General features: G+C 36.8%; 2 protein-coding genes across 2 annotated transcripts in view; both read right to left on the bottom strand.

Annotated features, from left to right (window-relative positions):
- Positions 1-3,000: 3,000 nt before the first annotated feature.
- On the bottom strand, positions 3,001-4,263 carry LOC141690818 (uncharacterized). Its single transcript, XM_074495580.1, has 3 exons — positions 4,173-4,263; positions 3,652-3,915; positions 3,001-3,545 (listed from the first exon to the last, which is right to left on the bottom strand). The coding sequence occupies exons 1-3, from the start codon at positions 4,261-4,263 to the stop codon at positions 3,001-3,003; spliced, it is 900 nt and encodes a 299-aa protein (XP_074351681.1).
- A 111-nt stretch (positions 4,264-4,374) lies between these two features.
- LOC141690817 (uncharacterized) overlaps positions 4,375-24,092 on the bottom strand; it is a 91,949-nt gene continuing 72,231 nt past the window's right edge. Inside the window, exons 4-9 of the mRNA XM_074495579.1 lie at positions 7,121-7,141; positions 6,923-7,021; positions 6,747-6,824; positions 5,714-6,658; positions 5,414-5,633; positions 4,375-4,678 (exon numbers count right to left, since the gene is read on the bottom strand). Of these exons, the coding sequence (XP_074351680.1) occupies positions 4,375-4,678; positions 5,414-5,633; positions 5,714-6,658; positions 6,747-6,824; positions 6,923-7,021; positions 7,121-7,141 (1,667 nt within the window). The remainder of the gene's footprint in view (positions 4,679-5,413; positions 5,634-5,713; positions 6,659-6,746; positions 6,825-6,922; positions 7,022-7,120; positions 7,142-24,092) is intronic.

The raw sequence follows: 24,092 nt of genomic DNA, 5'->3' as shown, positions 1-24,092 counted from the left end.
GACTTTCTCATTCTCAATTCCGAAACTCAATCATATTTGTACCTTCTTTATTATAGTATTATACTTTTCAACCTGTAATTTGAATTAAATTATAATTTCAGATCTCACAAATGGGTTTGGATGGAAAATACTTGTGTTTCTCAATAGTGAGGAAATTAAATTTGGAGAAATAGTAAGTAACTGAAAACCAGTGTTTTCTGTGTTTTTTTTGTCAGCAAGTGTTCATGTAACTAAATTTTAAGATTTCATATGATTTTTAAAATTTTAAATATTAAATTTAGTGTAAAGCTACCATAATATTTGTTTGTTGGATTATATTTCCTAGGTTGTATAATGCGCTTTAACATTTATGTGTTTTCAGCCAATTCCGGGACGATTCTGGAGACAATTTAGAAAAGTGCTTCCACCTAATTTATCATTTTTTCTGAGAAATGGAGATCAGTATGACGGAACCTGTTTCCCAAATATTCGGAAAATATATGGTATAACGGATCTTATGGCTGACTATGGTTTAACCGAGTCTGATAAAATCCTGCTTACTTACTTTGGCAATCGGAACTTTTTAATCATGGTATTTAACAGTTCAGATGTTGAAGTTATGTTGATGGACAACCGTTCAAGTGATACAGGTCATTGTGCTCTTTTTAAATTCTTAATTTGCATTATGCAGCAAATCTATCTATTTTCATCTATCAATTTGCTTAATTATTTTTTTAGATATAATTAATATGACTATTGTTTATTAAATTGATTAATCAATGTTTATTTGAATGTGATAGAAATGGAAAATGATATCAAACCTGAGGAACCAGAGAACGATGAGCTTGATCTGGAGGCTGGTGTGGAGCACATTGCAGCAGGAATACAGCAAGCATAATTTAACATTGATACTATCAATTTTACTGCTGTGATGATCCAATCTAATATGACAACACAACTCATGGACCGGTACGTGAAACGTATAAATCTATTAATAATATAGTTCGTTGTAACATCATAGTGTTTGTATTATTCTAATATTCTGTAAATAACAATTATAGTTCGCTGTTGATATTGTGTTGGATTGATCAGTTTCATAAAAAACTATCTTTCTGTAGTATATCCCAAAACACATCAGTCCACGAAACCGGTCTTTCGAAGTTGGCGACAGAGTTGACCTGAGGACTCCAGACGGTGAATGGAGTGTTGCGATTGTGATATCCAACAGAACTTTTAGGATGTCAGGATGATGGAACCAGTTTGCAAGAGATAACCATGTATCTTTGAATGAAACTATGGTTTTCACCCTTTTGGAAGAAGATGCTGTCGTATTTCTTGTTAGCTTTCCTGGTAGAAATTAACCAACTATCTCTTAAGTTGATTGAACTTGCTTTTGTCATGTACGGTATTTCGAAAAGACGTTGTGAAGGTTTCTATTACTCTAGCATTTCACAAATTGCCATAAACTATGTTCTAATTCTACCAAGTATTTCAAAGTATGTTGCTAAGTGCGAGTATTATACTCCGTTTATTTGTCATTTTATGAATATTGTAGAAATTTTTATGCATTGTCAATTGAAATCATGTTACACTCGATTGCTTTGTTTAATTTTGATTAGTGTATGGAGGCATCTCACAATGGATTATTTTATCTAAATTAAATGTATAATATAATAACACATATTGTTTAACGATTCGTAGAAAGATAGAGAAATATTGATCAACACTATACGTAAAAAGTGGAAGAATTATGTTCAAATATCAATAAAAATACTTTACATATGGAAGATCAAATATCGATTTCAAATTACTATAAATTGGGCTTTAAATAAGGAAATTATGAATAACTTAAAGATTAGGAAATTAAGCGATACATATCCACCCTATAAATTAGCAAGATATTCTTTAACAAAAGTTGTTATTAGAGATAAATGCAAATTATGCAGTTACCGATTTTGATTATCTTTGCTTGGAAAATTGTAGAAAACTTCTTCAAAAATTACATTAGTCATTACATGTGTATATCCTCCACTCTCACTGTCAATCAGAATATGTAAGCCTGAAGGAGAAGTAACTCTCGATACAGCAACATAAAGTTGTCCATGTGTAAACACGGATCTCGATAAATAAAGTCCAACCTTGTGAAGCGACTATCCCTGACTCTTATTAATCATCATAGCATAACACAACTGGATTGGAAAATCAACTCTTTTAAACTCAAATGGCCATTGAGTATCTGAAGGTTCCATTTCTATCCGTGGAATAATGTGAGTTGTTCCAACTTGAGAACCAGTAAGTATATCACATACTATACTATTGGGCAAACACCTTTTGACAATCATTCTTGTCCCATTACAAGATCCCATGAACTAATTGAGGTTTATCTTGAGCATAATCACGCATCCTTCTTTAATTTTCAAATGATGTTTTGGTAGGCAAGGCATATTAATGGAATTCAAGTATTCAATTGGAAAAGCAGAACCAAAATCATTGTTATCACCTTCACTGTCTACCAAGGAATCTTGACTAAAATAAAAGTGCTCACTTGATCAAAAATGTATGAATTTATATCACCAACAATGGCATTCGTTGGAGTAAGAATTGATTTTTCCCTCAAATAGTCAGCATTCTTTATGTTCTTTGCAAGATCGGGATAAACTATGTCAACAACAACCTTTATTGGGTTCTCACTTGCTCTAATAAAAAATTTATCCGAAATCACTACTTCCGGATCACTGATTATATCATCTGGATGAACATTAGGAAGAGTACCATTACCAAAATCAAGTACCCACTTGCTAAATTCTGCAATTTCATGTTTTTCTTGTTCTATTTTCCTAGAGGAAAGACGCATATTTTTTCTAGTAGGAATACCCGACAATAATCCCATATCTTTGAACTATTTAAAGAAGCACTCACAACCTGTGCTCTTGAAGCTTTTGGTATCACATGGAGGATTTGCCGAAAGTCTCCTCCAAATGGTAGGCTGGCTCTTTCAGGATCCAATGATGTCATAATATCTCATAAACTGCGATCAACACTTTCGGCAGCATGTCGGTGCTGCATGGGAGATTCATCCCATATAATCAAAATAGTCTGCTTTAATAATTCACCAAGTTCAGTAACATGCTTGATTCCGGCAACCGAGTACTCATCAACATTCAACGGAATGTGAAACCTTGAATGAGCTGTTCTTCCCCCGGGAAGCAGCGTAGCTGCGATGCCGGAAGAGGCAACAGGAAGAACTACCCTTCCCACACTACGTAGTTTATAGTAAAGAGTATTCCATAGGAAAGTCTTTCCACATCCTCCGCTGCCGTATACAAAGAAAATACCTCCTTTTCCATTTTCAACGTTGTCAATAATAGAGGCGTAGGCATGGAGCTGCTCTTTATTAAGTAATTTATAAAGTTTTTCATGTTCCTCATGCTCGTGTTCCTTGTTGTAATAAAGTTCATCAGACAGTAATCTATTATCGAGTCCATGCATAAAGCTGTCATCAGGAAAAGGCATTGAGTTGTAATCTATAAGACTTTTTCCAACATCATTAAAGAGTGTTTCAATTTCTGCAATATATTTATAAATCGGAATTAATGAAAAGACTAACAGGTTAATTATATTGTATACCTTTAAAATTGAATTTTGTTGAAGTATAACCAATTTAGAAGATACCTACCAAAGCAAAATTCTGAATGTCTGAACGATTAAGATGCAATTCATTGTTATTGGTTATCCGTCTTCTGGTCAACAGAATATCCTCAGACATGGATTCCCAATATTTCTCCCATAGTTTTAAAGGGTCAGCGACCTGATTGTTTGATAATATTTGCACAAATAACTGCCAGAGTTGACGTGGCATTGCATGAACTGCATTTTCTGACATAGCAACATTCCACTGTCTATCGTCCTTTAGAAGTTCAAGTGCATCACACGTTTCTTGAAACGAATTATGAACAAATCCATTGACAGTCTTGAGATCTTGGTATGATGTGGAACTTTGATGTGCATGAGTAAGATCCTCAAAAAAAATATTTCACCGGAATGCGAGTGAATGTTTGATAATCGACCAAACACCTGACCACGTTGTCGTGGCTTCCACTTACATAAGTCTGCCTTTCAAGTAAAATATGTTGGAAATTCAGTATAAGTGTATTGTCTTTCCTCTGGGAAAGTTTTATTTGCTTCAGACCAACCTTCAAGTTTGGTAAATCGAATTTTGGCTCTTTCAGCAACATCTCCAAGATCATCGTGTAGCTTAAATGGAACATTTTTCCCATCTTCCATGTGTACCGGTAAGCGCTCAACAGAAGGGAAACGATGGTGTATGTCAAAACCTAACAATCTCCAAGCTGCTTCCGACGCACATATATAACAACCATTAAGCAAATTTTTGATCTAATCTGTTGACTTTGCTTTGGTAGTCGTTTCATCCGGTGTATCTTTTTTATTTTTCTTTCTAAGAAGCATTGTGGCAGTATCGTAACCTTTCAAGCAGTATTTAAAAAGATATTCTAAAGATCGCGAGGAGTTACAGACCTTGAGATTTATATGACAATGAAAGCGCAACAACAAATCTCTATTATATGGTACAACATACTGGTTGTCAAGAAGAACTCCTTTCTTTAAAACACTTGCTTCAATCCGCCTTCTACGATACACAGGAAATCCACAATCATCGAAGAAAGTGTTCGCATTATACCTTTAAGCAGAGAAAAAAGACTAAATTAAGTGATGCATGTTTCCGCGTATATGATAAATTGCATTATTCAATTAAAAATTAAAAGCATTGCTTGGATCACAATATTTTTAACACACACTTAATTTTTAGGAAAATTACGTCCACACTTTCCTTGCACCATATACGGAGAATAAGAAAAATCTTTACCACATGGTCCATGTATCATATGCGCTTGAACTATGTTGTAGCCGATAGGATCCATATTTTTGTCTGGTATTTCAGCAGATATCAATTGATCAATCTGTTGCACATTTTATGGCCTGATTTGCGGGTGCGACCATATTAACATAAGACAATGAGGAAGTCCACGCTCTTGGAACTCAATAACATGCATAACTGATATTAAAAATAAAAAAAGAAAAGAAATCGTGTTAAATGTAAAAAAGACTACTGTTAAATTTAAATTTATTTAGGCATAATGAGTGTTTGTCATGCGAACTTAAAAAATTGTGCCTAACCTCCAATGCATTTCCCGAAGTAGTTCTTATCCTTTATAAGGTCTAGGAGTTGATCAAGTTTCATCTTAAACACTCTAACTATCACATCGAGTTTGTTAGCTACATCCACTTCGGGAAGATATTCCATCATTTTTTAATTTCCGACCATTAAGTATTACATGTCATTGTCAAGAATAATGATGGATGTCCAATCGTACGATAAATAGCCAAAGAATCTTTGAAATACTGGTTCATGTACCGTTGAGAACCTGTATGGGTTGCTGGTAATATGACATTCTTACCAATGTTTTCAGGATTTGTATCACCTTTAGTAAGGGAATCACGAATAGACCTGTACAAATCAGAACGAATGGTGCTTTGGTGGTTTCTAATCCAGTCCAATCTATACTGTTCTACCGCTGAAAATGTGTCGACAACAAATTGTTGCCAAAGACGACCACCAATATGTAGATTCATTCCTAAAACAGCATAAATAATATAACGTATGAAATAAAAAGTTCCCTAGATTTAACATGAAATAAAATGTAACGGATAATACCTTCATCAGGACATATCATAAGCTTATAGGCATAGTATTCCCTCATTGTGATTGTAGTTCGGTGTTTGGTTTTGTAAGGATGTAGATCATTAACCGCTTCAGCAGGCACATTCTGCTTCTTGTTCTTTAATAGTATATTGAGATGGAATCTATCATCACCATACGAAAAAAGTAACGGAAACTGGAGAGACATGAAGTGCTTGCATGTTTCATAAACTCTCTTAAGAAAATTTTGCTTTGTCTCAACTACAATGTCTCTGAATGGACATGTATCATCATTGTCACCAATAATTAACACAGCTACTTCATTGGATGGTCCAACCTGATTTTTTCTGCCGGATGTAGATTTTAAAGATACCAGAATCAAACTAAAATCATCTGTATCCAGAATATTAAGGCGATCGCATGCATAACAGAATCCTTCAGAGAGCTTATTATTCTCATCCAACATCTTTAAGAGTCCTTCGACGATCTCTGGATCAAGACCATCAGATCCAGGGACCGCGCCCATCTGATTCTGGATTTCATTGTCAGTGTCATACACATAGAGTTGAGCAAACTTTGGTGATTGTCCTTCCTTTGGTTTAAGATTTCCAATAAGATGATAATTTTGACCATTCAGCTTAAAGCAATATGGACCTCCTCCATTATTGATTTTACGATCTATTTTACCTCCAAGTGAGGTAAATTGAAATAAGGAGTTGTATGTCCTTATATTTTTCAGGAAATGAGCAGTCTTTTCACCTCCAGAAAGGAAATAATAGAGGAAATGAGGAGGAGGACGTTCTTTAGTAAGTTCAACCTGACCATTTTTGCAGCAAATTGAGAATGTAGGTGCACTGTTTTTATTTGATTTGTTGTTCCTCTCTTCATTCCACATCCTTGATTTACATTTTCCACATATTTTCGATGGTGGTCCAAGATGCATGTATCCTTTCCAAAAATCTGGAAAAATATTTAAAAAGGTTAGTATATGTTTTCATCAATTTCTTTGTATAAAGTGGATAGGTGAATTAATTGAATTTCCATATACCTAAATCCTCATCTATATATTCATCATTACAGTCTGATAAATCTTCACCTTGGTGTTCCATTGCATCAAGTTCGTCATCTGTAAAAACATTCAGGATGTAAAATTATCAACATTCATCTTTCATGGATGTTTCCCAAATTATCCGAAGAATATTCAATCTATGAATGTGATATTACCAGTTACGTATTGCTCATATTCCAGCATATCTTCCAGTACTACATCACTTGCATCATTGAAAGCATCCATCAGATTTACTCTGCTTGCTGAGGTTCCTTCTGTATCAAACACTCACTTCGAGAAAATTTGTATAAAAAACAAAAATCATGCTAAAATAAATGCCTTTAAAAATAAAAATATATTCAGACATAACTAACCTTCATTACGAGGAAACCAGTCTGCAGACAATTTTTAAATTTAACAATATCAATATAAAAACATGTTAGGTCACACACACTTAGAAGGGGGTTGAATAAAGTGTTTACCACAATCAAATCGAATATAAGAACTCAAGTAACAGAACACAGATTTTAATCAACACAATAAACTCTGTTACAAAGAACTGTTCTCTCTCAGTGATGAACAAATTAACACGAGAGCTGCTAGGGTTACAATGAATAATAATCTCGATTAAGATAACACATATAGTGTAAACCCTATGTCTGTGTTTATATACTACACAGTTACACGAAAATCTTCTAATTTATATCGAATATGATTCTGCTTCCTAATATATATCAATCAATTATCTTCTCTTCCAAGTATTCTATTCTTCATAGAATTCTTCTCCATGCATATCTCTTCTTAAGTTTGTCTTGATCTTCTTTTCTGTTATTCCCAGTGGACTAACAATGAGATTTACAGAAGGGGGGTTGAATGTAAATCTCAAAACTTTTTCAAGTTTTGAGCAGTTTCTAAGGCTAAGTGTTTAAGTGAACAAATGTGTGTGAATTGCTTGAAGCTGATACAGACAGACATATATTCAAACACAAATGTAAAGAACACAAAGAACTTAAAAACTTTTCTGGTGGATTTGTTGTTCCACCAGAGATGTGTTATTTCAGAAAATTTGTGATTCAAAGAATTAAATCACAGCTGCTTCCTAGTACAAACTAGATGATTTTCTCTCTTGATATTTCTAAACAGCTCAGGAAAATTCTTATCTAATTACTAGCTGCTACTTGGTTTATATAACACCAAGTTTACAAGTGAAGACAAAACTGTAAAATACAATTGAAAGGATTCTTCACATGTTTCTTCTTCATTTCTCTATCCAATGCAATCTAGGATAATCTGTGAATCTTTGAATACTTCCTTGTTTGCATCAGAATGGGAATGCTGCATTTTCTTGATTCCTCCTAGAGGCTTCCACATTCCAGTTTGTCTCTGTCAACCCATGTGCCTCTGTCAGCTTGTGAATTGTCACTATCAACTGCTAATGAACCAAGCATCCGTTCAAGCTTTCATCCGTTGATGCCTTATCCATTGAGGCTTTATCCGTTGAAGCTTTATCCGTTGATGCATTATCAGTTGAAGTCTTTATCCGTTGAAGCACTTATCCGTTGATGGATATTATTCGTTGAAGCATTAGAGACATCCGTTAAAGCTTTGTTTCTTATCCGTTGAAGGTCTTCAATATTCGTTGATACTTCTTCACTTATACAAAATTACAAGGCATGAAATATTTACAATTAGCCCTCCTATTTGTATATCCATTAGTAGTCAACATGACTGATAATTTCCTACAACATCTAAGAATTACAACTTGAAACCAGAGAATGAAATGTGCTATAATACTAAACTTATTGCTAAGTAAAGCTACTCCTTCAACGGATAGCCAAGATGGTCTTATCCGTTGAGGCTACAATCACTAGATTTCTACTTAAGTGTTTTGTTTAACTTATCATCAAACTGATACACATATTCCTAACAATCTCCCCCTATTTATGTCTACTAGAACTGTAGGAATAAATTTGGGTTTGGCTTGATGATAACAAAACACTTGACAAATATATTAACTGTAATAAAGCAGAAATTCAAAGTGCTACAAAAATGTGTATGCTGAGATGGAATTGAAGAGTTACATTATTTCCAAGGGTGCTCCTTTAGCCTGAGCAGATTACTTCCTTTTCCTTTGATCCCTTGTTTTCTTTCCTAGCCTCCTGTCATTCTCCTCTATTTGAAGTTGAGTTGTCTGTAGAATTCAGCTTCATCTTCTTCATTGATGTCCAACTTAGATTGTATATCCTTGAGAGTTTCATTACTGGCAATGTTGAGCTGATCTTCAATTCTGAAAAATCTTCTGACTCCTTTGTTGTCTCTGAACTCCATCAACCAATGAGGTGATTTGTGAATTGTAATTCCTCTTTCTTGAATGAGTAAAGTTCTAGGCAAAGCATTGGGCTCCCTCCAAGTTTTCCTTATGTTGGCAATCTTGTTGAGAATCTCAGTCTTGGCAGTCCTGGTAAAGCCAGAATCCCTTTGTATGGCTGAGTAGACTCTAATCAAGGTATAGTAGCCTTCATTCAAAATTATGTAAAGAGGCCAGGTTCTTTCCCCATCTCCTTTGTATTTGAACACTAGTCTTTCTGGTAGCTGTCGGTAGGCAGCTATTCCCCTTACTTCCTCCAGCTCATCCAAATAGAGTTCAATGTCTGAAAATTCTTTTATGTCACAGATGTGAACATAATCATCTTTAGAGGCTTGAGGTTTAGGCTTAGGCTTCTGTGTGAATTTGATTGAGGCTCTAGAGGGTGTTGATTTGATTCTTCTTTTCAGCTTCTTTGATGGTGGAGAAGAGGTTAGGAAGGTGGGCAATTTGATGGTATCCCAATCAATTGGTTCCTCCTTGGGAATGATTGTTTCACCATGAATGTTCATGAAGGGGTCAGGCACAATGGGTTCAGGAATAGAGGGTAGTGGTTTGGATATTGATTGGGTTTCTTCAGTCTTATCTACCATTTTTCTCTTTGTATTGACCTTCTTTCTGTTCCCTTTCTGCCATTCTTCTCTTCCCTTACTTCTTTCCTCCATCTCAGTACCAACCATGTCCCCCATAGCTTCATCTTCACTTTTGTCTTCAATTTCTTTCTGTTCTTCAGCCTGACTTGACTTTAGCTGTTTGTCAAGCTTTGCTTGTGCTCTTTTGTCAGCCTTTAGCTGTTTGGCTTCTTCCTTCAACCTTCTGGTTTCTTCCCTCTTGGCTATTAAGAATTTGGGATGTCCTTGCATCACACATATGCTCTTTCCCTCTCTGAAGATAATAGCCATGTTTCTCCTTACAGCCACATCCATGGTCTCTTTGAGATATGAGATACTTCTACCCAAAAGCTTGTCCTCATTAGCCTTTGGAAGAGGAAAATCCACTTCTTTCAGAGGATTCTTTGTAGAGTCCTTATTGGATCTGTTGTTGGGCTTGAGGACCATAGGTTTCAAATCCATGGAAGAAGTCTCTCCAACCTTATTCCTCCCTACTGGCTTGAGTTCCATAATAATTGATTCCACTTTTGTGCTGTGCTTCACAGATTGTGATTGAGAAGTTGTAGAACCAAATATTTGTTGCATCTTTTAATCAATCTTCTTCCTTTGCTCTTTGACTTGCAATTCAGCTGCTGCTATCTGGATTAGATCAATTCCATCAAGCTTTCCTTTGATTTGAATAATTGGAGAAGTGGTGATGACAGGAACTAGCACTTGAGAAATTTGAACTGTTGTTGATGGCTCTCCTTCCCCTTTCCCTTTATTCTCCCCCTTTTTGTTATCATCAAGGGTAGGAGTCAAGCCTTGTGCATTGGCCAGCTGCATGAGTAGATTTGTTTGAGTTTGTTGATTCTGAAGAATGGTGACCATAGAATCTTCAATGATTTGAACCCTGTTTTCCAATCTGGCCAGTCTCTTGTCAGCATCAGATTCTTTCCTCAGTCTCCCCAACAAATCTTGCATAGTACCATAAGGTATGACTGAATCCAACTTCTCAGCATTGTAGGATTTCAGATCAGCAATGTCCTGTTTGAGCTCATCCACACTTAGATTTTGTTGGAAATGCTGCAACTGCAAGAGATGCAGAGATTCCAGATGAGCTTGAAGAATTGCCTTGGTACCAGAATCTGTAGTCTCCTGAAGGGCCTGCTGAATTGTCATGACTTGTCTAATCAAAGTGACACTAAACTCTCTTGGTGTTGAGGCTTTTGCCCATGCCCATTCAGGAAGATCAGGAACAGAACTTGGGCCTGCTACTCCCCCTAAGTTCATGCTCTCATCCAAAGAATTAGAGTCATCATCATTAGAATTCACTCCAAATTCTTCAGATGGCTCGCAAGCTTGAGAAGGCAGCCTGTTAACTGCAGCTTTGTCTCTGAGAAGAGATTCTGAAGTGTGTACAATGTGTAATGTCTGTTCTGCCTCCACATTGCCCTGAGCAGCCAATAATTGATAGGCTGAAACAGGATGAGTAAAAGTGTCAGCATCCAAGGAAATGTTATCAATTGCAGCTTTGAAATGTTGCTGAAATTGTCTTTCCTTTTCTGCATCATCCACTTTCATTGACTCACTAGCAATGGCTGGATCCACCCTTATAGCTTCCGTACCTGCCTTTCTCTCTTTTTCTTTATTTTCTTGCATCAGGGGCTCCCCCTGGCTCACACACACCCTCACACCCTCACCCTCACCTTCTAAGGTGGCACTCCCCTCACTCACTTTTGCCATGCTGGAAGAAATAGCATGCATATGGTGACTCTCAACCTCTCCTTTTGCCTGGGAGCAACCCAGCCTTTCACTCAAAAGATCACTCCCTTCCCTCAAACCTAAAAGTGATTGTACAGTAGCCACGTCCTCTACAGTTGGAATTGTTTCTGTTATGTGTGTAGAGACAATCAACGGATAGGGAGTATCCCTTGAAGTGGAAACTGATGGTATCAACGGATAACTGCTGTTAAGCTTATCCGTTGAAGAACAACCACTTGTCAACGGATGAGAGATATCCGTTGAAGAAGGAAAAGATGTAGATATAGAAAGTGACATAATTGTTGAATCTGTGGGAATTGATTTTAAGTGAGGTAACACAGATTCTTCAACTACATCTGAAAGAATTGGCTGATGATCCAACAAATCATCTAAAAGATGATGATCATCAGGTTTTGAGTGGGGCTCCTCCCTGAGTTTTAATGAGGGAGAATCAGGAATTGATGTGAATATCATATCCACATCCAGAGAGGGTGATGGAGAGTTTGATGATTGGTGTGTTTCTATTATAAGAGAATGGGGCTGTGATTCCACATTTGCTGGAATCACATCAAGCTGAATTTGTGAAGGCTCAGATACAGGTGGATGTATCTGTGTTGTGTGTGTCCCTTGTGTGGAAACTAGGGTCTTGGCCTTCTTCTTCCTTGAAAAGGCTTTAATTGGTGAATGTGTGGCTTCAGTGTCCCTCCCTCTTTTGTTCTGTGTCCCTGGTTGGGGACTATTTTCAATAGTTACATCCTTTTGGGAGGATGCAACTAGGGATGTGTTGGACTCCTTTTGAACCACCACAGTCTTTTGAGAGACTGTGGCTTGGCTGGCTTGGGTACCACTCACCTCTCCCACTTCCTGGGGGGTTTCTTGATGTTCACCCCTCCCCTCACCACTCACACCCTGTTCACTCCCTTCAGGGTTTATGGTAGTTGTTACAACTGTTGTCTTTTGAGAAACAACAGAGGTAGGTTTCTTTGACTTGAGTTTTGAAACTTTGGTTTTGGTGGCTTTGGCAGGAACCTGTTTGGAAAAAGACACAGATTCCATGGCCACACTAGAGGGCAAAGAAACAATGGGGTTGGAAATAGTAGGAGTTATAGAAGTGTTTACCTCACTTACCTGTGGTGCATTCATGATTGGCAAGTATACCAATGGCACCTGGCTGTTGAGGTTCATTCTCAAAAGGTCTGCAAGGACCCTTTTCTCTTGTGCCCAGCATTTGAGTTTATTATTCTCATTTGATATAACCAAACCTTCAGCAACATGATTAGCCAATAACATAAAGAATCTAGCATAGTAGATGTTATGTGGTCTATTAGCTTTGTTACCTAATCTGGATCCTAATTCTAGCATAACACAGTTGCTAAAATTAAAGTACCTATCAGAAACTAGCATATAGAGCATATTAACAAGAGATGAAGTTATGGCATCAAAATTGCTAATCTTCCCAGAGAAAACTTTAATAAAGGCATCTCCAAGAAAACTCCATTCTTTCCTAAGGCCTTTCCTTCTAATACTACCTAAACTAGCAGAATCAAAAGCATAGCCTATGGAATCTAACATAGCAGATACATCTTTATCAGTGTGTGGTGTCATGGCATTATTCTCAGGCAACTTAAAGCAAGATTGTATATCATCACAGTTAATGCAATAGTCCTTACCTTTGAGAGAGAAGGCAATAGTCATATCTGTGGAGTTGGACTCTGCAGTTGTCCAAATCTCCTCAATCACCTCACAGTAGAGGGTTGGGGCTCCCAGCATTGCATAGCTTAGTTTGCGGTTTTTGATGAAGTCCATCATCTTGTGATAATCAGAATGGGCTTCATTCTTTTCAGCCAAGGCTACGAAATTATTCTTTTCATAAACAAATCCTGTTTGAGACATAATTTTGACTACTGGTGCCATTGTTGTGAGTAGAGGTTGCAGAGAAAAACTTGAGAATTTTTGGGAGAGAAGGAGAATAAGAATTGCAAGAAAGCGTAAAGTGAAAATAAGAGTTCAATTGGGCTTTTATACTTTCTTGAATTAAAACGTAAATAAAATGATTAAATGATACTTTTAAGTAAGTTACAGCCGTTCAAGAATAAATAAAACTGTAGAAATTCTGAAAACTACCTTAAATACAAAGACATACAACACTGTATATCTGTATCAACGGTTGAGTAAAAGAATCAACGGCTGTGACTCACTTATAGTAACTGATGTGACACTTCAACGGATAAGGTAAATAGTTATCCGTTGATGATCAATACCATTTTATCCGTTGAAGGATAAAATTACCAGAAATGTATTTGTCTTTCAACGAATAATTAACATCCGTTGATAGAACAATTTTGGCTTTCAACGGATAGGGAATATCCGTTGATAGGATAAGTCTTACTTAAAGCCAACTTTGTTCTTGCAGCAAATTCATTTCAGGCTTCAAGGCAGATTATATAGATGACATAAATTATGAATAATTAAGCATACCTAGCTCACTTACTAATCTTGTGAATGTTGATTCATCAAGTGGTTTGGTAAATATGTCTGCAATCTGCTTTTCACTTGGAACAAAATGAAGTTCCACTGTACCTTTCATCATATGTTCCCTAATGAAGTGGTACTTGATATCAATGTGCTTGGTTCTTGAGTGCTGCACTGGATTTTCAGTAATGGCAATGGCACTTGTGTTGTCACAGAATATTGGAATTTTGTCAACAGTCAGACCATAGTCAAATAGTTGATTCCTCATCCATAGTATCTGTGCACAGCAACTACCAGCAGCAATGTACTCAGCTTCAGCTGTTGATATGGAAACAGAATTCTGCTTCTTGCTGAACCATGACACAAGCTTGTTCCCTAGAAATTGACAGGTACCAGTTGTGCTTTTCCTGTCTATTTTGCAGCCTGCATAATCTGCATCTGAGTAGCCAATTAGATCAAAACCAGACTCTCTAGGGTACCAAATTCCTAGATTTGGAGTCCCTTTGAGATATCTGAAAATTCTTTTAATAGCCACTAAGTGAGATTCTTTAGGGTTAGCTTGAAATCTAGCACAGAGACATGTAGAAAACATTATATCAGGTCTACTAGCAGTTAAATATAAAAGTGAGCCAACCATGCCTCTATAACTTAAAATATCCACAGACTTTTCAGCCTTGTTTAATTCAAGCTTGGTGGCAGTGGCCATGGGAGTTTTTGCAGTTGAACAATCCATTAAGTCAAACTTCTTTAAAAGATCATAAATGTATTTAGTTTGACTAATGAAAATTCCATCACTAACTTGTTTAACTTGTAAACCAAGAAAATAAGTTAGCTCTCCCATCATGCTCATTTCATATTTACTTTGCATTAACTTAGCAAACTTTTTACAAAGCTTATCATCTGTAGATCCAAATATAATATCATTTACATAAATTTGAACAAGTATTTTAGAGCCATTAACATTTCTAAAGAAGAGAGTTTTGCCAACAGTACCTCTTGTGAAGTGATTATCTAGAAGGAATTTTGACAAAGTCTCATACCAGGCTCTAGGTGCTTGCTTTAGTCCATAGAGTGCTTTCAACAGATAATACACATAGTCTGGAAAATTTGGATCTTCAAATCCTGGAGGTTGGCTTACATAAACTTCTTCCTCTAATTCCCCATTTAGAAATGCACTCTTGACATCCATTTGATAGACTTTAAAATTGGCATTAGCTGCATAGGCTAGAAAGATTTTGATGGCTTCAAGTCTGGCAACTGGAGCAAATGTTTCATCAAAATCTATTCCTTCTTGTTGAGAATAACCTTTAGCAACCAATCTGGCTTTATTCCTTATGACAATGCCATTTTCATCCATCTTGTTTCTGAATACCCATTTTGTGTCAATAGAACTCTTGTTCTTTGGCTTGGGTACCAGCTTCCATACTTTGTTTCTCTCAAATTGGTTTAGCTCCTCTTGCATTGCTAAAATCCAATCTGGGTCCAAAAGAGCTTCTTCTACTCTCTTAGGTTCCTCTTGTGATAGAAAGCTACTGTACAGACATTCATCTTGAGTAGCCCTTCTAGTTTGCACTTTAGATGTGGCATCACAAATGATCAGTTCAAAAGGGTGATTCTTGGTCCATTCCTTTGAGATGGTAGATTTGCTCTAGATGAGGTTGCCTCAGTATTGTCATGATGTGAGGTAGAATGTTGATTGGTTGACACTCCCCCTAAGTTGCTGATCCTTTGAGAAGAATTGGGAGTTCTATCAACTGATGAAGTGAATTGATTATCCGTTGACAGACTGTGATCAACGGATGCTTCATTACAAACTTCAACGGATGATGCACTTTGTCTTTCAATGGATGCTGCATTGCTTCTTTCAACGGAAGCTGAGCTATGACTTTCAACGGATGCAGCATTCTGTGCATTATCCAAAGGCAGATTTTGAATCCCTCTTGAGATGCCTTCTTCATTATTCTCATCTTCACCATCATCACAATTTATCTCAATATTGTCAAATTTGAGTCCTTCATGATGTCCTTCATCTGTTAGTCCATCAATCTTTTTATCATCAAACACAACATGTACAGATTCCATGACAATGTTGGTTCTTAGATTGTAGACCCTATATGATTTTCCAGCAGAATAACCAACAAATATTCCTTCATCAGCCTTTGCATCAAACTTCCCTTTGTGATCAGATTGATTCCTTAAGATGTAGCATTTGCAACCAAAGACATGTAGAAAGTTTAAAGTTGGTTTTCTTCTCTTGAATAATTGATAGGGAGTCATGCCTTTTACTTGATTGATTAGAGAAATGTTCTGAGTGTAACATGCACAGTTAACAGCCTCAACCCAAAAATAAGTTGGGAGTTTTGACTCTTCAAGCATTGTCCTTGCAGCTTCAATTAGTGATCTGTTCTTCCTTTCCACCACACCATTTTGTTGTGGAGTCCTTGGAGCTGAGAACTCATGCATGATCCCACTTTCTTCACAGAACAACTTCATGGTTGAATTCTTGAACTCAGTTCCATTGTCACTCCTAATATTCCTTACTTTGAAATCAGGATGATTATTGACTTGCTTGATATGATTGATGATGATTTCACTAGCTTCATCATTTGATCCAAGAAAATAAACCCATGAAAACTTTGAGAAATCATCTACAATCACTAGGCAATATCTTTTCCTTGAAATTGACAATACATTTACTGGTCCAAAAAGATCCATGTGTAGAAGTTGTAATGGTTCATCAATTGCAGATTCAAGCTTCTTACTGAATGATACTTTCTTTTGCTTTCCTTTCTGACAAGCATCACACAGTCCATCCTTTGTGAATTCCACTAGAGGCATTCCTCTAACTAAGTCCTTTTTGACTAGATCATTCATTGTCTTGAAATTCAAATGGGACAGTTTCTTGTGCCATAGCCAACTTTTAACTGGACTAGCTTTGCTGAGAAGACAAGTAATGGATTCTGCATCTGTAGAGTTGAAATCAGCTAAGTACACATTCCCTTTTCTAACTCCAGTTAGAACCACTTTATTGTCCTTCTTACTTGTGACAATACAGGCTTCAGAATTGAAGGAAGCAATATTCCCTCTATCACATAGTTGGCTGATGCTCAATAAATTGTGTTTGAGACCATCAACCAATGCAACTTCATCAATGATGACATTTTCTTTTGAAATCAAGCCATATCCCATAGTGAATCCTTTGCTGTCATCTCCAAAGGTTATGCTAGGGCCAGCTCTCTCCTTAAACTCTGTGAGCAGGGTGAAATCTCCTGTCATGTGTCTTGAACAACCACTGTCCAAGTACCATAGATTCCTTCTTTGTCCCTGCACATAACAAAATCAATCAAGTTGATTTTGGTACCCAAGTTTCCTTGGGTCCAGCCTTGTTAGTCTTTTTCCTAGACTTCATTCCTCCTGCATCTTTTGACTTAGGTAACTTTGGGTCAACCTTGGTCTCAGATGTGGTTGGTTGAAGTGTAGGGTTAGTCACAGAATCATTTAACACATTTGATTGAATTTAATAAGGCATAGGTTGTGCAAACATGTTATTCCACATAGGCATATTGTATGGCATTTGAGGCATACTAAATGCAGTAAAATAAGGATTATTAATATATGGCATGTTTGCAAAATGTGCATGGGGATTCTGGTGCGACATAACAGGCATAGCATGCAGAGGTGACATAGACATGTTAGGCATGGAGGGATTTGAAGGCATGGGAGCATTTTTAACAGATTTGCAATTATCAGATAGGTGATTAACACTTTTACAATGCATACAGCTTTTTCTAGGAGCATACCTATCAGGTGTGTAATTGTTATGTTTATTAATCCCTACCTTCCCATTTCTTTTAGATTTTCTTTTAGTTTCCTTCTTATCCTCAACCAACTTAAGCCTATCTTTCAGCTGATCTAAAGTCATGTGTCCTATATTCACCTTACTGACATCTCTGGATGTGCTAGCTCCTTCTTTGACAAAGTTCTTGAGAGTTGAATCATTCTTTTTATTGAGGTTTTTATTTTTAAAAGAACTTGCCTGTTTTAATTGATGAGCCTTCAACGGATGCTCCTTTTCTTCCTTCAACGGATAACTTTCATCATCCGTTGATTCCACATCCGTTGACAATCCATCAATTAATTCTAACTCCTTTTTGTTTTTCTTCCAGGCATCCTCACAGAATGATTCAATTCCCTGAACCTTTGCAATCTGAACACTAACATCCCTAGATGTTTTCCAGGCCTTGATTACCTCTTGCTCACTTTCTAACTGTTTAGAAAGAATTTCTACTTTCTTAACAGCTTCTGCTAGTTCACTCTCAACAGTCAAGCATTTAAGTTTTATCTTTTCAAGCTCAATTACCTGATCCTCTAACACAGCATTCCTATCACTTAAAAACACATTATTCTCCTTGATCCTAGTGTTTTCTTTTGCTAGTGATTTAAGGGAAACACGCAAATGATATAATTCATTGGACATATCATTTATGGCTTCATTGCATTCATGTTTAGAAAGCTGAGAGAGATCAGTAGTAATTACCTGGTTGCTTGATGAACTAGTTTCATTTTCATCAGAATTAGCCATCAGGGCTAGGTTGACATATTCCATATCATCATCTTCATTGACCCCATCTGCTGCCCAATCATCTTGAGTGAGAAAAGCTCTTTTCTTTTGTTTGAGTAAATCAAAATACTTCTTTTTGTAATCAACTTGCTCAAATTTCTTTTTATCAGAAGTTGGCTTTCTACACTCACTTGCAAAGTGTCCACTAATGCCACAGTTGTAACATTTGAACTTTGATTTGTCCATCATGTTTTTGTTTGGCTTAGTGAACTTTGTATTTTTTCTGAACTTCATCTTTGCAAACCTCCTGGACAGAAAAGCTAGATGTTCATCAACATCATCAGAGTCATCCTGACTGGAATTGTCTTCATCCTCGGCTGCTTGCTCTTTACCCTTGCTTGATTCTGATTTGCTTGTGCCAATTTTGAGACTTGGCATTGTCTTCTCCTCATTCCTGGCTTCCATCTTCTCACTGTCAGCTACAAGAGCAACTGTTCCTCCTTTTCTCTTTCCCTTTTCCAACAGCTCATCCTGCTCCATTTCAAGTTCATAAGTCTTCAGAATTCCATATAATCTTTCAAGTGTGAAGTTCTTATAATCTTGAGAATTTCTTAAAGAGACAGTCATGGGCTTCCATTCCTTTGACAGAGACCTAAGAAATTTTAAGTTGGAATCCTTGACTTGGTACACTCTACCATACAGCTTCAATCCATTTAACAGTTTCTGAAATCTGTTGAAGGTATCATTTAATGATTCACCTTCTTCAAAGTGAAAATATTCATACTGTTGAATAAGAAGCTGCATCTTGTTCTCTCTGACCTGCTCAGTACCTTCACAGATGATTTGTACAGTATCCCAAACTTCCTTTGCAGTTTGGCTAGTGATGACATTGTCAAACATATCTTGATCTAAACCATTAAACAAAATGTTCATGGCTCTCTTATCCTTGCGGATTTCTTCCATGTCTTCAATAGTCCATTCTGCTTTTGGCTTGGGAATGGACTGTCCAACAGCAACTGTTGCAGTAGCAGCTGTGGCTACTTTGTGAGGGATGTGAGGACCATTTTCAATACAGTTGATGTAGCTTTCATCTTGAGAAAGAAGATGTAAATGCATCTTCACTTTCCAGTGATGATAATTATCTTTTTCCAGGACTGGGATCTTTATACCAATATCCTTCCTACTCATGATGGTACAGGAGGATTCTTCTGTGCACTCATGATGTTAGCAAAATAGATCTTTAAACTCTTTGTATGTTAAGAGCTTGCTCTGATACCAATTGTTATTCCCAGTGGACTAACAATGAGATTTACAGAAGGGGGGTTGAATGTAAATCTCAAAACTTTTTCAAGTTTTGAGCAGTTTCTAAGGCTAAGTGTTTAAGTGAACAAATGTGTGTGAATTGCTTGAAGCTGATACAGACAGATATATATTTAAACACAAATGTAAAGAACACAAAGAACTTAAAAACTTTTCTGGTGGATTTGTTGTTCCACCAGAGATGTGTTATTTCAGAAAATCTGTGATTCAAAGAATTAATCACAGCTGCTTCCTAGTACAAACTAGATGATTTTCTCTCTTGATATTTCTAAACAGCTCAGGAAAATTCTTATCTAATTACTAGCTGCTACTTGGTTTATATAACACCAAGTTTACAAGTAAAGACAAAATTGTAAAATATAATTGAAAGGATTCTTCACATGTTTCTTCTTCATTTCTCTATCCAATGCAATCTAGGATAATCTGTGAATCTTTGAATACTTCCTTGTTTGCATCAGAATGGGAATGCTGCATTTTCTTGATTCCTCCTAGAGGCTTCCACATTCCAATTGTCTCTGTCAACCCATGTGCCTCTGTCAGCTTGTGAATTGTCACTATCAACTGCTAATGAACCAAGCATCCGTTCAAGCTTTCATCCGTTGATGCCTTATCCATTGAGGCTTTATCCGTTGAAGCTTTATCCGTTGATGCATTATCAGTTGAAGTCTTTATCCGTTGAAGCACTTATCCGTTGATGGATATTATCCGTTGAAGCATTAGAGACATCCGTTGAAGCTTTGTTTCTTATCCGTTGAAGGTCTTCAATATTCGTTGATACTTCTTCACTTATACAAAATTACAAGGCATGAAATATTTACAATTAGCCCTCCTATTTGTATATCCAATTAGTAGTCAACATGACTGATAATTTCCTACAACATCTAAGAATTACAACTTGAAACCAGAGAATGAAATGTGCTACAATACTAAACTTATTGCTAAGTAAGCTACTCCTTCAACGGATAGCCAAGATGGTCTTATCCGTTGAGGCTACAATCACTAGATTTCTACTTAAGTGTTTTGTTTAACTTATCATCAAACTGATACACATATTCCTAACAATAGGCTACCACATTCCATTTGCATCCACTCGACGCATGTGACTGTGTTGTCACTGTCAACAGATATTGAATTCTTTATCCGTCAGGTTCATGATCATCTGTCGAGTTATTGATCATCCGTCGGGTTGTTGATCATCCGTCAAATTCATTGTTGTTTATCCGTTGGGTAGCAATCAGGCACTTGACTTCATTTCACTTTTACAGAATTACAAGACATCATCTAAGTACAATTAATCAACCTATTCTGCATATCTAACTAAAGTCAACATGAATTAAGTACTACTACGAATTCTAAAAATTGTGTATGCAGAAATGTGCTACAGACTTATTGTTACATAAGCTACTCACTCGATGGATAATAAGTCATCATTCGTCGAGACTATGTTGAGTCATCCGTCGGGACTATAAACCTTATCCGTCGAGTGCTACATTATTTCACTAGTAAAATCTACCAAGATGTTTTGTTCATGAAATCATCAAGTCACAACATATACACAACAATCTCCCCCAATTTATATCTACTGGAATTGTAGCCATAAGTTAAGAGACACTTAATGATAACAAAACACCTTAAAAATACAACTTTTAAAAGACATTAGATAATACTGAAAAGTGCTTTAATTAACAAAATGTACAAAGTTTTGCTCACAGTCATTTTCAAGATGCTCCTCTAGCCTGAGCAGATTTATCTAGTTCCTTGAAGGTCTGGATCTCTTTCCAAGCTTTCTGTTGTTTTCCTCAATCTAATTTTGGAGCTACTTGTGGAATTCCAGTTCATCAGATTCTGAGAGATTTAGCTTTCCTTGCATTTCCAAAAGAGTCTCATTGCTAGAGATGCTCAATTGGTCTTTTAATCTGAAAAATCTTCTCACTCCTTTGTCATCCATGAACTCCATCAGCCAGTAGGGCCTTAGATGCACTCTTCTCCCTGTATAAGGGATGATTAGAGTCTTTGGGAGTGCAATTTTAGCTCTAACACTCCTTAGCCCTTCAATCTTCTTCAGTACCAATCTTCTTGCAGTAATATTGAACCCAAAGTTCTTCTTGAAGGATGAATAAACTTTAATCACTACAACTTGGCTTTCTTGAAGGATCATGTGAAGTGGCCACTGAATCTCCTTTCCTCCTTTGTACTTGAATACTAACCTTTCAAGTAGGTTTCTGTATGCATCAATTCCTCTCACTTCATCTAGTTCATCTAGATAGAGGTTTAGATCAGAAAATTCTTTAATGTCACACAGTACATGTAATCTCCCCTATTGACTTTAGATTGAGCTTGACTACTGATTTGGATTTGAGAAGTGACAACTTCACTTTCTTGACTACTCTTGACTTTGTTCTCTTTGGCTTGTTAAGGATTGGCAAATAGAACTCAGGAATTGGTATGTTCTCCCATTCTACTGGTTCATCCTTAGGCACAATAGGTTCACCATGGATGTTCCTGTAAGGATCCACCACCTTGATATCTTCAAATACCACAGAGGGTTTTGATGCTTGAGTTGTAGTTGGAGTGGATTCCTTGGGAAAATGATTCTCCAATTCCTTATCAACAATGTCCAGTTTCCTTTTAGTTCTTTTAGCCAATTCCTTGATTCTTGGAGATTTCTTCTGTTGTTCAACTTGCTTCTTTGATTCAATAACTTCAGATGGCTGAGAAGGAATTTGTTGTGATGAATCTACAACATATAGCTTGGCCAAGATAACAATTGCTCTTTCTTTTGTTTAGTGTTTTTAGCATCCAGATCAGCTTGCTTCTTTTCCTGCTTCAATCTAGCCTTTTTTCTCTCTTTGCTTGAGCAAATTGTGGATGTCTAGCCACCACATAAATTTCTTTCCCATTCCTGAAAATTTTAGCAATTCTCCTTTTTGAAGCTGAATCAGCTGGATCTTTGTAGAAAGCAATTGATCTTGACAGAAGCTTCTTTTCATCAGGCTTAGGTGTCTCATACACAGTATCCAAAGGGTTCTTCAATGATGATTTTGAGTAGTTCACCCTTTTTCAGAATTATTTCAGCCTTTGGAGATTTGATACAGGATGGTTGTCCCTTTCTAGATAGTTCATGCTCATCTCATTCATAGAAATCTTCCTGACTTAAGAGTGATGGATGGTTGACTTTACTGGCTCCTTGACTAGTTCAAACTTCTTTTGTATTTTCTCATCAATCTTCTCCCAGTTGACTAAACTCAACTTCTCTTTATCAGCTGCTCTTATGTTGGCTGCTACGGCATTGATCAGATCAATACTGTCTGTAACGGGTGGCTTTGAGATAGTAATTGAAGGCATAATTACTTTACTGGTTTGAATCTGAAGTCTCTCCCCCTCACTTGGTCCTTTCTCCCCCTTTTTGTTATCATCAAGTTGGGTAGAGGAGGAGGTTTGAGCAGCCACCAATTTTTGAAGTAAATCTGTCTGTTGGGCTTGATGAAGATGAAAGGCTGTTAAAGATGTTTCCATGGATGACATTCTTGTGTCCAAGGCATCTATCTTGGTGCAAGATCAGAATTTTTCCTTAATTGCCTCTTGATGTCAAGCATTGTAGCTTCTGGAAGTTTATAATCCATCTTGTCTAAAATGGCCTTCTTCATCTCCTCAATATCACCCTTGATGGTGTTTACATCCCTAGCATGTTGGAAGCCTTGGATTGTTGAAGTTGCAGGGCGGCTAGGTGTGCCTGAAGGAGCTTCTTGGTGCTGGCATTAGTAGTGGTTTAAAGGGCAGTATTTGTCTGATTGATTAGCTGGATCAGGGTTGTCTTGAAGTAGTGCTCATCACAGTGCTTTAAAAATGCCCATGATGGCATACTTGATCTTGAACTTGAACCTACTTCTCCCCCTATGTCCATTGCTTCATCTTCACTATCCCCACTTGTAACACCCCCAGATCCGGGGTCGGGGATCCGGGTCGTAACGGTCTTTCTTTCCACAATATCACTTCACTTAATTAATAATAATAACCTTATGCTGTGACCCCACACTAACACACACCACAACCCGTTATAGTCTCAGAGATGAAAATAAGTACAAGTCTTTGAATCCACAATTTAAAAGTTATTACAACCCAAAACGATTACTTGATAAATTTACAGTTAATTGCCATTATCTGCCATAAGTTATAATTATACATAATTGATTCTCAACGCATACGCAATTACTTTATCGTGCTGTATAAGGCAAATATCTACCTCGACGCATACGCAATTACTTTATCGTATT

Source organism: Apium graveolens, chromosome 10 (genome assembly GCF_009905375.1).
Source record: "Apium graveolens cultivar Ventura chromosome 10, ASM990537v1, whole genome shotgun sequence".
Classification (NCBI taxonomy): Eukaryota; Viridiplantae; Streptophyta; class Magnoliopsida; order Apiales; family Apiaceae; genus Apium; species Apium graveolens.
This window is presented reverse-complemented; position numbering and strand designations above follow the sequence as displayed.